The sequence below is a fragment of the Carcharodon carcharias genome, chromosome 16, assembly GCF_017639515.1.
Source record: "Carcharodon carcharias isolate sCarCar2 chromosome 16, sCarCar2.pri, whole genome shotgun sequence".
Lineage (NCBI taxonomy): Eukaryota > Metazoa > Chordata > Chondrichthyes > Lamniformes > Lamnidae > Carcharodon > Carcharodon carcharias.
This window is the reverse complement of record NC_054482.1, coordinates 45,334,969-45,351,181: the sequence shown is the minus strand read 5'-3', so window position 1 is coordinate 45,351,181 and position 16,213 is coordinate 45,334,969. Positions and strand designations below refer to the sequence as shown.

At 45.1% G+C, this 16,213-nt stretch overlaps 1 protein-coding gene across 4 annotated transcripts in view; it reads right to left on the bottom strand.

Annotated features, from left to right (window-relative positions):
• hmcn1 (hemicentin 1) overlaps window positions 1–16,213 on the bottom strand; it is a 725,933-nt gene that overhangs the window by 327,979 nt on the left and 381,741 nt on the right. For all 4 annotated transcript variants that reach the window (XR_005945469.1, XM_041207700.1, XM_041207701.1 and 1 more), the window contains exons 25-26: window positions 13,541–13,636; window positions 5,776–5,967 (exon numbers count right to left, since the gene is read on the bottom strand). Coding sequence is in view for 3 of the 4 variants with exons in the window: in XM_041207700.1 (XP_041063634.1) it covers window positions 5,776–5,967; window positions 13,541–13,636 (288 nt within the window). In the remaining variant the exon portion in view is untranslated. The remainder of the gene's footprint in view (window positions 1–5,775; window positions 5,968–13,540; window positions 13,637–16,213) is intronic.

Sequence of the window (16,213 nt, the reverse complement as noted above, 5' to 3'; positions counted from 1 at the left end):
ACCATAGTTATTCAGATGCTTTGCATGATCTGGAGACACATGATCAACTCTGCTGTTCTTTTGCGAGATTCGCTGCTGAACTCCAATCTTCACTAACTGTTACCCATTTTACAACAACAAAACACTAACCTTCCCCTTTTGAGTTCCTGCTTTTAGACACCCAATAACTGCCACCTCCCCAGCTGTGGGATTCCCAGGGAGGAGAAAATAGAGCACCAGGACCGAAGTGACAAAGAGGTCCCATCACTTGATATGACATAGCCACCAGCTCAGACACTGGAATTGCACCTACCTTGAAGACTAGCATAGAGTTGGGATCAGCACAGGGTGAGTCACCAGGCATGAATGGGCTGCAACCAGGTTAGAGGTAAAGGGTGATTTGCTTACCAGCTTAAAAGAGGGCAACATGGCAGACGAATACTGCTGCAGAGGACCCAGAGGAGGACTTCAATGGGGAAGCATACAGGGAAGCTTTCAATGGACATACACACCAAGATGCCAGACTGCCTCCTGTCAGTGTAGGGGAGAATGGAGGAACCTGGCTCCAACTTTTCTTTCCTTCTTTCACAGGGTGTGGGTGCCAGCTAGGCCAGCATTTATTGCCCATCCTGAATTACTCTTGAGAAGGTGGTGGTGAGCAGCCTATGTGAATTGCTGCAATCCATGTGTTGTTGGAACAGCCACAGTGCTGTTAGGAAGGGAGTTCCAGGATTTTGACCTAGCAACAGTGAAGTTCCAAGTCAGGGTGGTGTATTGCTTGGAGGGGAACTTACATATGGTGGTGTTCCCATGAATTTGTTGCCCTTATCCTTCTATTGGATGTGGGTTAGCAAGGAACTGTCAAAGGAGCTTAGGTGAGTTCCTGCAGTGCATCTTGTAGATGATACACACTGCTGCCACTTGTGAGTGGTGGTGGAGGGAGTAAAAGTTTCAGGTGGTGGATGGGGTGCCAGTCAAGTTGGCTGCTTTGTCCTGGATCACGTTGAGCTTCTCGGGTGTTGTGCTGCAATAATCCAGGCAAGTGGAGAGTTTCCATCACACTCCTTGAGCCTTGTAGATGTTGGGCAGGCTTCAGGGAGTCAAGAGGTGAATTACTCCTATGGAACTATAGAACCATAGAACACTACAGCACAGAAAACAGGCCATTCGGCCCTTCTAATCTGTGCCGAAATATTATTCCGCTAATCCCATTGACCTGCACTCAGTTCATAACCCTCCAGACTGCTCTCATCTATGTATCTATCCAATTTATTCTTAAAACTTAAGAGTGAGCCTGCATTTACCACATCAGATGGCAGCTCGTTCCACGCTCTCACCACTCTCTGAGTGAAGAAGTTCCCCCTAATGTTCCCCTTAAACCTTTCCCCTTTCACCCTAAAGCCATGCCCTCTCGTGTTTATCTCTCCTAATCTAAGTGGAAAGAGCCTACTTGCATTTACTCTGTCTATACCCCTCATAATTTTGTAAACTTCTATCAAATCTCCCCTCATCCTTCTACGCTTCAAGGAATAAAGTCCTAAACAAAAACAGAATTACCTGGAAAAACTCAGCAGGTCTGGCAGCATCGGCGGAGAAGAAAAGAGTTAACGTTTCGAGTCCTCATGACCCTTCAACAGAACACAAAGTCCTAAACCTGTTTAATCTTTCCCTGTAACTCAACTCCTTAAGACCCGGTAACATCCTAGTAAATCTGCTCTGCACTCTTTCAATCTTACTGATATCCTTCCTGTAGTTAGGAAATCCCAACAGAATTCCCAGCCCCTGACCTGTTATGTCACAGTGCTTATATGGCTGGTCCAGTTCAGGTTCTGGTCAATGGTAACCCCCAGGATGTTGATAGTTTGGGATTCAACTATGGCAATGCGGCTGAATGTCAAGGAGAGATGGTTAGATTTTCTCTTGTTGGGGATGGTCATTACCTGGCACTTGTGTGGCACATATGTTACTTGCTGCTTTATCAACCCAAGCCTGGATATTGTCCAGGTCTTGCTGCATTTGGACATGGACTGCTTCAGTACCTGAGGAATTGTGAATGGTGCTGAACATTGTGCAATCATCAGCGAACATCCCCACTTTCTGACCTTATGATGGAGAAAAATCGTTGATGATGCAATTGAAGACGGTTGGGCCTAGGACACTATCCTGAGGAGCTCCTGCAGTGATATCCTGGGATTGAGATGATTGACATTCGACCACCACAACCATCTTCCTTTGTGCTCAGTATGACTCCAATCAATGGAGAGTTTTCCTCTGATTGCCATTGAGTTCAGTTTTGCTAGGGCTCCCTGATGCCATACTCGGTCAAATGTTGCCTTGATGTCAAGGGCAGTCGCTCTCACCTCACCTCTGGAGTTCAGCTCTTTTCTCTATTTTTGCACCAAGGTTGTAATGAGGTCAGGAGCTAAGTACCCCTGGTGGAACTCAAGCTGAGCAATGGTGAGCTGGTTATTGCTAAGTAAGTGCCATTTGATAGCATTATCTTCCATCACTTTGCTGATGATTGAGAGTAAACTGATGGGACGGTAATTGGCCGGTTTAGATTTGTCCTGCTCTTTCTGTACAGGACATACCTGGGCAATTTTCCAAACTGCTAGATGCCAGTGTTGTACCATACTGGGGTACGGCTAGATCTAGAGCACAAATCTTCAGTACTTTTGCCGGAATGTTGTCAGGGCCCGTAGTCTTTGCAGTATTCAGTGCCTTCAGCTGTTTCTTGATATCACATGGAGTGAATCAAAATGGCTAAAGATTGGCATCTGTGATGCTGGAGACCTTTGGTGGAGGCCGATGGGTCATCCACTCAGTGCTTCTGGCTGCAGATGGTTGCAAATGCTTCAGCCTTGTCTTTTGCACTGACATGCTGAGATCCCCCTTCTTTTGAGGATGGGGATATTTGTGGAACCTCCTCCTCCTGTTAGTTGTTTGATTGTCCATCACCATTCACGACTGGATGTGACAGGACTACAGAGTGTAGACCAGGTCAATTGGTTATGGGATTGCTTAGCTCTGTCTATTGCATATTGCTTCCTGTGCTAGTGGGGTACCACAGGGATCAGTACTCAGGCCCCAGCTGTTCACAATATATATCAATGATTTGGATGTGGGGACCAAATGTAACATTTCCCAGTTCACAGATGACACAAAGCTGGGTGGGCATGTGTGTTGTGAGGAAGATGAAGTTGGCTTCAACAAGGTTTGGACAGACTTAGTGAGAGGGCAAGAACATGGCAGATGGAATATAATGTGAAAATATGTGAGCTTATCCACTTTGGAGGAGGAACAGAGTATTTCTTAAATGGTAAGAGATTAGAAGGTGTAGATGTACAAAAGAACCTGGGTGTCCTCGTCAATAAGTCACTGAAGGATAACATGCAGGTGCAGCAGGGAAATTAGGAAAACTAATGGTGTGTTGGCCTTTATTGCAAGAGGTTTGAGTACAGGAGTAGCAAAATCTAACTTCAATTGTACAGAGCCTTGGTTAGACTGCGCCTGCAGTATTGTGTGCAGCTTTGATCCCCTTCCCTTAGAGGATATTATTGCCATAGACGGAGTGCAACAAAGGTTCACCAGAGTTGTTCCTGGGATGGCGGAACGGTCCTATCAAGAGAGATTGGGGAAACTGGGCCTGTATTCTCTAGAATTTCAAAGAATTAGAGGTAATCTCACTGAAACCTACAAAATACTTAAAGGGATAGACAGGGTAGATGCAGGTAAGATGTTTCCCCTGGTTGGGGAGTCTAGAACTAGGGGACATAATTTCAAAATAAGAGGGAAGCCACTTAGGACTGAGAAGAGAATTTTTTTTTTTACTCAGAGGGTTGTGAATCTTTGGAATTCTCTACCCCAGAGGACTGTGGGAGGTCAGTCATTGGTTTTGCTTAAAGTAGAGATTGACAGATTTCTAAATGCCAATGACATAAAGGGATATGGGGATAGTGTGGGGAAAGAGGCATTGAAGTGGATGATCAGCCATGGTCATATTGAATGGTAGAGCAGGCTCAATGGGCTGAAAGACCTACTCCTGCTCCTGTGTTCCTATGTTCCTTCCACCATTTGGCATGCAAGTAATCCTGTGTTGTAACTTCACCAGGTCGACACCTCATTTTTAGGTATTCCTGGTGCTGCTCCTGGCGCTGCTCCTGGCATGCCCTCCTGCACTCTTCATTGAACCAGGGTTGATCCTCTGGCTTGATGTTAGTGGTAGAGTGGGGATATGCTGGGCCATGTGGATACATATTGTAGTTGAATACAATTCTCTGCTGCTGATGGCCCACAGCACTTCATGGAATCCCAGTTTTGAGTTGCTAGATCTGTTTGAAATTTATCCCATTTAGCACAGTGGTAGTAACATACAACACGATGAAGGGTATCCTCAATGTGAAGGCGGGATTTCTTTTTCACAGGGACTGTACGGTGGTCAGTCCTACCAATACTGTCATGGACAGATCATCTGTGACAGGTGCATGGTGAGTATGAGGTCAAGTAGGTTTTTCATCAATTGCCATAGACCCAGTCTAGCAGCTATGTCCTTTAGGACTCGGCCTACCTAGTCAACCACATTGCTGAGTCAGCAGTGGTACTACTGAGCCATTTTTGGCGATGGATGTTGAAGTCCCCCACCCAGAGTACCTTCTATGCCCTTGCCACCCTCAGTGCTAGTTCTAATTGGTGTTCAACATGGAGGAGTACTGATTTACCAGCTGAGAGAGACATTGGTGGTAATCAGCAGGAGGTTTCTTTCCCCATGTTTGACCTGAGGCCATGAAATTTCATGGTGTCCAGAGTCAATGTTGAGAACTCCCAGGGCAACGCCCTCCTGATTGTATACCACTGTGCTGCCACCTCTAATGGGTCTATCCAGCCAGCGGAACAGGACATACCCAGGGACAATGATGGTGGTGTCTGGGGCATTGTCTGTAAGGCATGATTCATGTGTATGACTATGTCAGGCTGTTGCAAGACTAGTCTGTGGGACAGATCTCCCATTTTTGACACAAGCCCCAAGATGTTAACAAAGAGGACTTCACAGGGTCGACAGGACTGGGCGTGCCATTGTCGTTTCCGGTGACTAGGTCAATGCCAGGTTGCATGGATGGTTTCATTCCTTAACAACATTTCTGTAGTAGTTTGATACAACTGAGTGGCTTGCAAGGCATTAAGAGTCAACCACATTGCTAGGGGTCTGGAGTCACATGTAAGCCAGCCTAAATAAGGACAGCAAATTTCCTTTCCTGAAGGAAATCGTTCCCTAAAGGGCATTACTGAACCAGATGGGTTTTTACAACAATCAACAATGGTTTCATGGCCACCATTACTGAGTTTCAGAACCTGCGTCCAAATTTTGAACCCTGGTAGCACATCAGCCAGTTGAGCTGTGTGATGTCAACATAGGGCTAATTCAATATGTTTGGGCACACACAGAGGATACAGCTGCATGCACCCATATCCCTGAAGAATACCACGTGGGCCATGAAGATTGTGGCCACTGGTGTAGCCTGCCCTTACAAAACCCAGGGATAGGCCTTTTTAGCACCGTTAGATTCGACGCTACGAGATTGAATTTCTTGCCATAAGATTTTGAAGTTGTGTTAAAGACTAGAAAGGATGGGTTGGATGGAAAGTAAAGTAAAACTAAATGGGTTTCAGTTAAACACCCATAACAATTATGAATTTTTAAAAGAAATCTGTGTTCTTTACAAGTAAGCTTTTAGACTCTTTGGGTTGGATAAGGTTAACATTTTGTTTATAATGGTTTGTAATCTTACAGGTACCTACCATGGACCTTGAGCTGATATTTTCTTTCTGTTGTTCCAGCCTCATTGACTGCCACACAGACATACTCTCCATTGTCACGTGGTGAAACAGTATCAATAAGCAGGGTCCCATCATCCAAAATGGAAACATCTGGCTCGCTCCCAATCAACTCTCTTCCATTACGTAGCCACTTAATTACAGGTTTCGGGATACCTAATAATAGAAAATTATAACTTGCTTGATTAAAAAAACTTTAAAAATTCTTGTGAATTAAATCACCCAGAGCACAAATTTAGAGAGAGCTTGGTAGTTATCCTGGAATAATCTTTATGGGCAAATTGATGATGCCTGCACTGTGCAATTGTATCTGATGTTACATCAAGCTGGTACTGAAGAGAAGGAGACATTAATGCCAATGTGATGCAGCGACTCCCTGACACACAAAGGTTTCTCATGGAGGGAATTTTAAATTTTTTTTTTTACAGGCTATTGGTAGGGTGGTCAAATATCTGTCATGATAATTATAGCAAGATTTTAAAGTGTATTGTGATGGCCAAAAGAGAGCAGGATTTCAACTTCAAATATTTCAATTGTTATATTTTGATTATCTCCAAATTCTAAAAATTGTTATCTAACCACATTAGGCTTTTAATAGGACGGTTCAAGATCAGCATTTCTATTGTCAAGGTACATTACAAATTACAGGCCACTACTAAATATATGCATTCAGGGTGTGACGCAGTTCAGTACACATTTGTGATATTAGTCACTGATGGGGTTGAGGTGATTTCTTGGCAGAGGGATGTAAGAGCAATGAGATTGGAACTGGAGGCTTATTGAAAGTGGAAATTGTGTGATGGGCAGTCCCAGGCAGGAATCTCCCGGCCCTGGTGGTGTCAGGCGTCAGACTTCGGGGTGGGGGGGGTGGAAAAATGGGGGTTTTCACACAGCGGGATCATCCAATGGAGTCCACCAGGACAGAACACCAACCCTGCTGGAGGCCAGCGTGAACCTGATTTGTATCTGCTAATGGGAAGCAAAGTAAGGCCTGACTGGAATCGGTCCCCCATGTCAGATTTACTGCTACGCCGGTGGAAAAACACGTCTTCCCAGAACCCGTCTGAACAAGTGTGATGTGGAGGAGTTGGGACTTGCTGTTAGGGCCTTGCTCAGAGCGCGGACCACCCGAAAAGCAGAAGATGCTGGAGCCCTACAACTACCGGACTCTGGAGGAACACGTGCATCGCATGCTGGGTGGATTCTCATGGACATGGCTCTGACACGAAGCAGCTCATGGAAGATGAGTGGTCTCCGTTGATAGCTCGGTGTACTTCAAACATCACAGTCTTGGCCATGGACTGCTACAGATGATCAGCTGGGTGGGGCTCGGTTAGAGGGGTAGGTGAGGAGGGGTGGGGAGAGGAAGGTCCAGCTGTGAGTGGGACAGGAAGGTGTATTGGGATGGGTGGGGGGGGGTGTGCGGGTGGGAGAGGAAGGTCTAGATGTGACTGCGGGAGGAAAGTGTACCAGTGAAGTGAGGTTGTTGGGGGGGGCATTGAAGGTGTTGGGGGATGAGGGAATACAGGGGAAGGAGGGTGTAGTGGGGAGAATGTGGCATGGGGGAGGTAGGTATAAGGCGGGAGGTAGGTGTAAAGGGGAAGGTGGGCATAAGGGAGGGGTTCAGAGGGGGGAAGGAGTTCAGAAGGGTAGAGAGATTCCAAGGGGGGAAGGAGTTCACGGGGGGAAGGAATTCAGAGGGGGGATGGTGTCTGTGAAGGGGAGGGGCAATGTGTGTCAGGTGGGGAGTTAAGTGTCAAGGGGGAGGAAGGTGTCTGGGAGGGAGGAGGAGATAAGGGGGGAAGAGGGATCCTTAACATGTAAGGGAGGGGTTTGTGAAGTCAATGACTGCCTCCTGGGGAGCAAACCAAAGGTGGGTGTGGTAGGAAGGAATGGCGAGTGTGAGAGGGGGAAGAGGGAGCCAGAAGGATGGGAGGATAAGTTGGTAGCGGTGGAAGGGATGGTGAGGGTGTTTGGTGGGGACTAGGAGGTAGACATGGACCCTGGGTATGGGAAGGAGGAAGTTGGGAAGGTCAATGTGGATCGGTGTTGGAATTTCAGGAAGTTAGGAACCATACATGTTCACCTGGACATCCTGGAAAGACGAGAGTTGGGTTGGTAGGTGACAGTGGAGAGGTGGAAGGGGATGCCCGGGGGTGGGGGGGGGGCGTCAACAGTAATGAGGGGAAAGGACATGAGTGACTGGGGGAGGGAAAAAGATGGAGGAGCTGATCAAAAACTTGACTTTGAACATCGTTGTTGAAATCGAAAGTAAGCGGAGCTGCATGGGAGTGCGATCAGTGGGTAGGTGGAGATTCAGGTCAGGTCAAGTGGACAACCGAAAGAGAACCCCAGCAGGCAGCATTGAAAATGTTCAGGACATTGAGATGAGTGTGATGGAGGAAGGTTACATGTGCATGGGAGTGTGCTTCCACAAGGCTCTGAAAGGCCCTGCCGCACACACACTTCTCCCTCCAGAATCACTCATGGTCAAGTGCCTGCAGTTAAACTGCTCGTGGGGAGGGGGGATACAGTGGGAGCAACTCAGGAGGCCTGTCAATTCACCTGAAAGACAACATTACACATTATTCAGTGAAAGTGAATATATTTTCAGATTATAAAATGACAAAATGTGTTCACCAGTGCAACCAGTTGTGATCAGAATTTCCTAACTCTTCCAGGCCTACAACTTCTTCTAGGTGCTGCCCTGACATCTGCAGCAGGGGTGGAGACACCCAATGCAATGGTTGGCCCTGTTGCCTCTGATGGCTTCGATGTGCTTCCTCTGGAGAGCTGAGGCCTGAGGTCCTGACTTGCTTTGGCTGTCCTCCTGTGGGCCAATTGCTCCCTCTACGGTGACAAAGGATGAGATTGAGGGTGTCACAGGCAAAGGGGACACAGAGGAAGCAGACAGCCTCTTAGATTTCTGAGTGGATGACTCAGGGATGTCAAGCTGCCACTCCTCCTCCCTTTGGGTGCCCCAGGGCCCCAGCCTGACTCCTTGAGGGGAAGGGGCACAAGAGCAATGTCAAGGTGCCCAATTTCCCTCTCGTGTTGCCACTGCAGAAACTCACCAATGGCTACCGTGATGGAGTGCAGGTCTGTGTGCATCTCCCTGGCATCCACCATCTTTCCCATGGAGACCTCCATGTGTGCACATGTGGGCACCATGTCAACAGAGGGCAGAAGGATGCACTCATCTGACTCACATGCCATTCGGTTGAGGGCTTCCAACAGGTCTGTGTGATGTTCCCCCGCTTTCTGCTGACTTTCCATGATGAGTTGGAAGGCCGATCCAAGAGGCTTGTCTTCTGACTTGGACCTCACAGATATTTCTTCCCCAGCAGTACCCTGAGTGCCAGGGAGTTTGACTGTACCTGCCTCCTCATGCTGTGGATAGGTTTCTGTGCTGAGACCACCAGATTATGAACCTGAGCCTGCTCTAGATCCAGGTCCCACCGAGGTATGTGTCTCTAGTGGAGGGTGTGTGTAGGTGCTGTGACGAGTCATCCAGGCTGCTTATTTCCATTTCTTCAATGGAAGAGGTGTCCGCTTTGCTGGAGATAAGGACCTGGATGGAGCTGAGGGACTAGCTGGCAGCGGGCATTGGTTACTTGGCAAACCTCCCTGTGAACCAAAGTGGAGCTAATTAGTGCATGGCAGCAGAGTCAAAAACAGGAGAGAGAGCACTCACAGTTGTGTTGAGAGAGGGATGATGTGATGCAGGATCCTTACCTAGATGTTCACCACTGACCTCACCGTCGCCACAGGCAGGGTCCATGTCCTCACCAGTCAGCGCGTTGGCACCCTCCTCAAGTGAATGGATCCATGGATGGGATGAGGATGTGAGCACCAGAGGATATGAGCCTGATGGAGATGTGAGGGTGTATGTGAAAGTTAGTGGTGTTGTCCATTGAGGTGTGAGATCTCTGTGGATGCGTGATGGGTTTGCGAGCGTGTGAGTTGAGAGTGATGATATGGTTGACTTACCCTAGCTGAACGAATGAGAGCATTCATCTTCTTCCTGCAGTGGGCAGCTGACCTCCTCTGTGCTCCGGTGGTGTTGACCGCTGCTGCCACTGCCTCCCATGCTGAATTGGTAACTCTGGTGGACCTCCTGCGGCCAGAGCAGGGGTAGAGGACATTGCTGCAGCCTTCCACTGCATCCAGCAGATGCCCTTGAGAGGTGTCACTAAATTTGGAGGCTGCAGTCTTCTTTGCTTTCAGAGCCATCTGTCACCTGGAGCAGTTCTAGTCTGTAGCCAGGAAGTAGGCATGGGATCTGGTGCACTTCAAATATGGCAGCAGAGTGAGGAAGCACTGAGGTCATGGCAGGGCAGGCAAATCCAATCCTGACTGCCAGTGATCCGGAGTATTTCCCATGAATGTCCTATTCATGAGGCGGGACACACCGGCAATGGGACGATACGATGTAAAATCCGCCTTTGCGGCTGGTGGGCAAAATGACTTTTTTCATGCCCGCTACTGCACTTTGTGCAAATCTGGGACGATTTCGGCCCCAGTGCGAGTTTAGCAGGGAAGACATTTAACAAAATGAGTTTACAGTAATATAAATATCGTCCCTATTTCCTGAATTTTCTTGGTAAGTTTACTTTTGCACACTGGTATTAGCACTATATTGCATTCGTCGCTATATTTCAACTGGTTAATATGCTCAAAGATTAATTTTTTTGAACACCTAATATATTTAAAATTATTGTTTAGATCAAACATTCACATACAGAATTTTTAATCAATTTTCACCTTGTTATATCCTTCCAACCTTGCCTTTGTAAAAGCTTCAATTCATTGGGTACCTTCTGGCTCCTGCGGATTCCTGGTTGCATACTCCAGGATTCCTCTAGGTGATGAGGTAGTACAGTGACTGGGATTGGCCAGTGTCAAAGTGAGCAAATAGATTCACACACAATTTGCCTAGTACTATCATTGGCTCTGGATCCACTGCAGGATTGATGCTGACCACAATTGACATTGCATTCAACACAGTAAGCAAAACACCAATACTCAGGAAATAAATAGGCAAAGAACGTTGAGTCACAGTAACCTTATTGCTCTATGTGTTCTCCTTCAGTTAGGAGGGCAGGGCATTATGGATGCTGGAATTTTCATAGGTAGATTATGATCAGTGGAGTACCTCTTTGATTCCTTTGAAAAGGCAGCACCCTATCACAGCTAAGTATTACAATCTTGTAACTCTACCAATATCTTACAAATGACAGGAGATTTCACAGAATCACAGAATTGTTACAGCTCAGAAGGAGGCCATTCAACCCATCATCTCTGCATCAGTTCTCCAAATGTGCAATTTATTTAGTGCCATTCTTCCAACTCCATAACTCTGAACATTTTTCCTTTTCAAATAATAGTCTAATTTCCTTTTGAATGCCTTGATTGAACCTACCTCTAACACACCCTCAGGCAGTGCATTGCGGACCTTAACCACTCACTGTGGGAAAACATTTTTCCTCATGTTGCTTTTCCTTCTTTTGCAAATTACTTTAAATCTAAGCCCTCTTGTTCTCGATCCTTTCATGAGTGGGAACAGTTTCTCCCCATCTACTCAGACCAGACTCCTGAAGATTCTGAATACCTCCATCAAATCTCCTCTCAGCATTCTTTTCCCCAAGGAAAACAATCTTAACTTCTCCAATCTATCTTCATAACTTAAGCTCTTCATCCCATTCTAGTGAATCTTTTCTGCACTCTCTCCAATGCCTTCACATCTTTCCTAAATTGCGGCACTCAGAACTGGAAGCAATAATCAAACTCGGTTTGAAATCGTGCCTGACAGAGTTTTTCTCAATACTGTTTGTTTATGGGAATGGCTAGATCTTAGTTCTATTAATCAATTACCCATTTGATAAACACTGATATCACTGCTTAGCGTAACTGAACCATGAGTCAATTTTTAAAAAATGTTTGGTTTTGTTTACATATAAAGTTCATTCACAAGCTGATTTATGTGGTGTCCCCATGCTAGTAAGGATGCTTCCACAGCAGATGTGAAACACATCTGTTAAAGATCAACTGCAGTTATTGCTGTCAATTCTTTGAAATATTTTTGAGCTGATAGTCAAATGATCAGTGTATGTTCAGGGACCACAGATTGCAGCCCATTAGAAGCTATAGTTTTGCCTGAATTACTGATCTCCACTGGTCCAGTAGCTGGTGAAGTATGATGTTTTTAGGACATTTATGAACCATATTTCCTTTAGAAAAAAAATACTTGAAACTGAGCTAACAACCTGTACCCCTAAGAAAAATTCCCAATATTCTTCCAGGGCAATTAACCAATCATGTTACTCTAGAATTATATTACATACTATTCCCCATGATTTCTACCAAATAATGAGGTTTAACATGTCTCAAGGTATCATATGAAATAGTGTACATGACAGATACAATGATAGAATATGAAATGTTGTATATAGTATAACCAAGGTCATAATATGAAATATTATTCATGTCATTTCTCAGAGTGCAATACAAAACACAGTACAAAACATATCCCAGGGTATAATTTGAAACAATATAAAAACAACACATGCCATCACTCCAGATATACGGTGAAACTTGAATTATACACAATATAATTATTCACAATTTCAAATGTTCACAACTTTTTTTGAGAAAACTTGTGCAAGCTGTCAACTTATTGCACAGCCCACTAATGTTTCTTTTATATACCTTTGTAATAGTTATATTTCATCATTTATTTTTAGTGAATGAAAAAAAACCACGGGTGGAATTTAATGCTCTCCCCTGAAGCTAATTTTGTAGGGGCGGAGGGCCCCTACATCTAATTGGCCCACCGCCTTCCCACCTCTGCCCTGATTAAGTTTGTGTCAGGAAGGCCTGTGGATGGCCTTTCCAACCCACCACCAACTGAAGCTCTTAAGTGGGCAATTAATGCCCACTTAAAAGCCGCATCCTACTGCCGCTGGTATTCACCCAGCAGTGGGTAGTGGACTCGATATGTGGGAAGCCCAAAAATCAAATCCTGTCAGGGTTGCTTGCATGCTCCTGGGAGGAGGGGTGGGGTGGGGGGGCTTCTTGTTCAAAGGGACTCGGTGCCTGATTGAGGGACCCAGCATCTGGCAGGGAGGGGCCCATTGCTGACCCCATCCCCCTCCTCCCTTGCGATCTGCACCCCGCAATTACTCAACTTGGTGATCCTGGGTCTTGGGTGGGTGTATTACCAGCAGCAGCCACTGCCATCCTGGCAGCACTGCCCAGCAAAGCACAGCAGCTGGCCTTTGTTTGGCCGGCAGCTCTTGGGGATGGGGGCAGGATTTCCGCCCTCAGGGTGCTTGATCACTAGAAAGGCCCAGGGCTGTCATGTTAAGTGCCTGGGTGATGCTTTATGAGGGCCTTTCCCACAGGAAGTAACGTGGGGCTCTCGCCTGCTCTCCAGCGCTGGGCAAGACCCCTGTTGCCTCCATTAAATACCGCCCAATATTTCTTTGGTTATTTTTGCAGTACTGTCTTCATGCCTATTGCTAGGACCACTCAACTATATGTGCAAAGTCAAAGCTTGGGTAATTATCATCGAATTTCCATTATCCATGAGGTATACTCTCCAACATTATTGGATTGTATTGGGAAATGTGAAATTTAGCACAAACTATCTACCAGTGTATAACCAAAATCAATATATAGTAATATAAAGGATTATCAAGTGCAATATACATGTACTTTCCAGACTTACCTTTAGCTGGACAGGGGAATGCTATACGCTGGTTTGCCACTCTCTCTTGGAAAGGATTATTGTATGGAGGTCCTGGGTCTTCAACAGTAGGAGGTTCTGTAAATATAATAGAAATAATATCAACAATCCACTAAAGCCATTAAGTGAAAAAGGCATGAACTTGAGCTTGTCTGACCCACAACTGGTTTATCCATCCATCACCACATCAAGCATTATAGAACCTGGCCCTCTTGTAAAACCACCCACTACTTTTAGAACAATCTGGAATGCAAAAATAATCCCGCCCTTTTTTCCCTCTACCAAATGTATCCTGTCCCTTGCTCCCTCGTCTCCAACAATAAGTGTAAGGAACTCATGGACTTCTTTATCACTAAGATCACAGGCAACTTCTGCTGCTACTTCCCCCACACTTACTTTTGCACATAATCAAACCTTTCCCCCATTGCTCCACCCTGCTGGAACCCAGAATTTGGTCTTCTTGTAATTTCTTCCTTTTCACCTCTCATAAATCCTGAGTTCATCTTGTCCATGAGGTCCAACTTCTGCTCTCTTAATCCTATTCCCACTGTTGAGCACCCAACTTCCCTTCCTAGATCCCATTCTAGTTGTGAGGGACTAAGACTTCACACTGTATATTTTTATAAAATATATATGAATATGCTCATTACTATTTCTAAAATGTTACAACTAAACAAAGACCTTTAAAATGGCCGAACCTATGTCTGCCTGTAACCCCCAAACAAAAGGAGCTACTTGGCACTTTTGGGAACTCGCACCATGTTATTTCTGAGCAGCCACTAACAACTACCCAAGGACTGTGCAGCCCAACTTCAAAGAGCTATTCAAAGGCCTTCTGCATTTAATAATGCAAGCTGGAGAGGAGGAAATGGATCGTCTATCATCTGCTAAGACATAGACTCCGCAACCTTCTTTTCAATTCCTAACAGTCTTTGGAATTCAGATGATGGATACCCATCTTTTGTCAAAGACTTGGTGAAGAGGTGGGAGTCATGTGACATGGGCCTTTGGCTTGTGGAACAAGTAATATTGCCTTGCTGAACAGCATAGGTCAGTCTGCAGTTTACCATCCAGTTAGTAGCTTCAAAGACAAGGAGCTCTGCCCAGATGGAATACCTGACCCCCATCGACACTGCTTCTACTGGAAATTCTGTACCATCACCTACAAGACTGATCTCCTTCTGCATGCCTACCTTATCATATGAAGTCAACACTACCAGGAAAGTGAATTATCCAGCATTCAGTTTTCAACCCACCAACTTCCATGAAGGAATACCTAACTGAACTTTGATTTTGGACTCTGAAACCCACTTGAAACCATATTTCCTTTCTCTGTGGTCTCTATATTGTTAATTTTTCTTTTCTATGTCCCTGTCATTGCTATCTGATTGCAAACCCTTTTTTCACATTTTGTGTGCGTGTAAATAAACTCATCCTTTGCACAAATCCTATCTCAAGTTTGCTGTGGGATTACTAATAGAAAACTGGATTGCACCAAAAGTCAAGGGGTCGGGAAATACACCACCACTTATAAAGAGGGAAACAAATCAAAACACCTTTCTGTTTACATAGAGTGGTGAAAGGAGAAATCAGTGCTGTTTAAATTAACCCCCTTCTTGTCCATAACATAGTTGACATTGTAAATGGTTCCATCTCTTCAGATATTCCTTCCCGCCCCTCAAAAAAAGCCCATCCTTTGCCTGTGTTCTTGAACACTGCAACCTTATCTCCAAACACCTTTTTCTTTCCGGAGCTCTTGAATATATTGTCACCTCCCAAACCCATGTCCATTTTTCCTGACCACACCATCATACTTTAATTCCCCTCCTCCACTGTCCATCTAAATCAAATTGTCCTTGATTTGTTCCACTCTTATCTATTCAATTGTATCCAGAGCAACTCCAATTTTCTATCTCCGATCTACCCCACCACTCACAATGTTACCTCATGAATCCCTAGTGAATCTATCCTTAGCTGCCCCCTTTCCACCTACTTTCTTGTAGCATTAGCTGGAGATATGAGGTCAACTTCCACATTGTCAATGACACCACCTAGCTCTAACTCTCCACTATCTCTATTAATTCCTTTACTAACTCTGGGCTGTTAGACAACTTGTCAGGCATCCAATTGTGAAAGAGATGCTACTTTCCCCAGTTAAACATTGGGAAGACCGCTCCTAATATCCTCACTCATGTTCTGCATCCATTCTTATCTGCTTATGCCTGCATGAAGTACTTTGAAATGTTTTTTTTTATATTAAGAGGTGCAATTTAAATGCAACTTGTTGAACTCAAGACAATAATCTTGATCGTAATTATTTGGATTTGATTTGAAACCCCATTAAGCACAATTCCTGAATATGAAATCACAGAAGACTATTTCAGGTGGTTGTTGTGTTGTTATTGAGAGGGCAATTATTGAAGATCAATACCAAAAATGAAGGGAATGTAAACGGAATTGTCTTTTTCCCCCACACAGGAAGCTGGTAGGACTAGAGTACCTAAATAGATGGCCTCCTTTTGGGTTGTAAAAATTTTATGTTTAAAATAACAAAATGTGATCATTACATATACTTATGATCCATTTCTAGTATAGTTTTGTTGACATTGCCTGGCTTAGTCAAGAAGACTTCTGATTACCATCTTTACTTACACT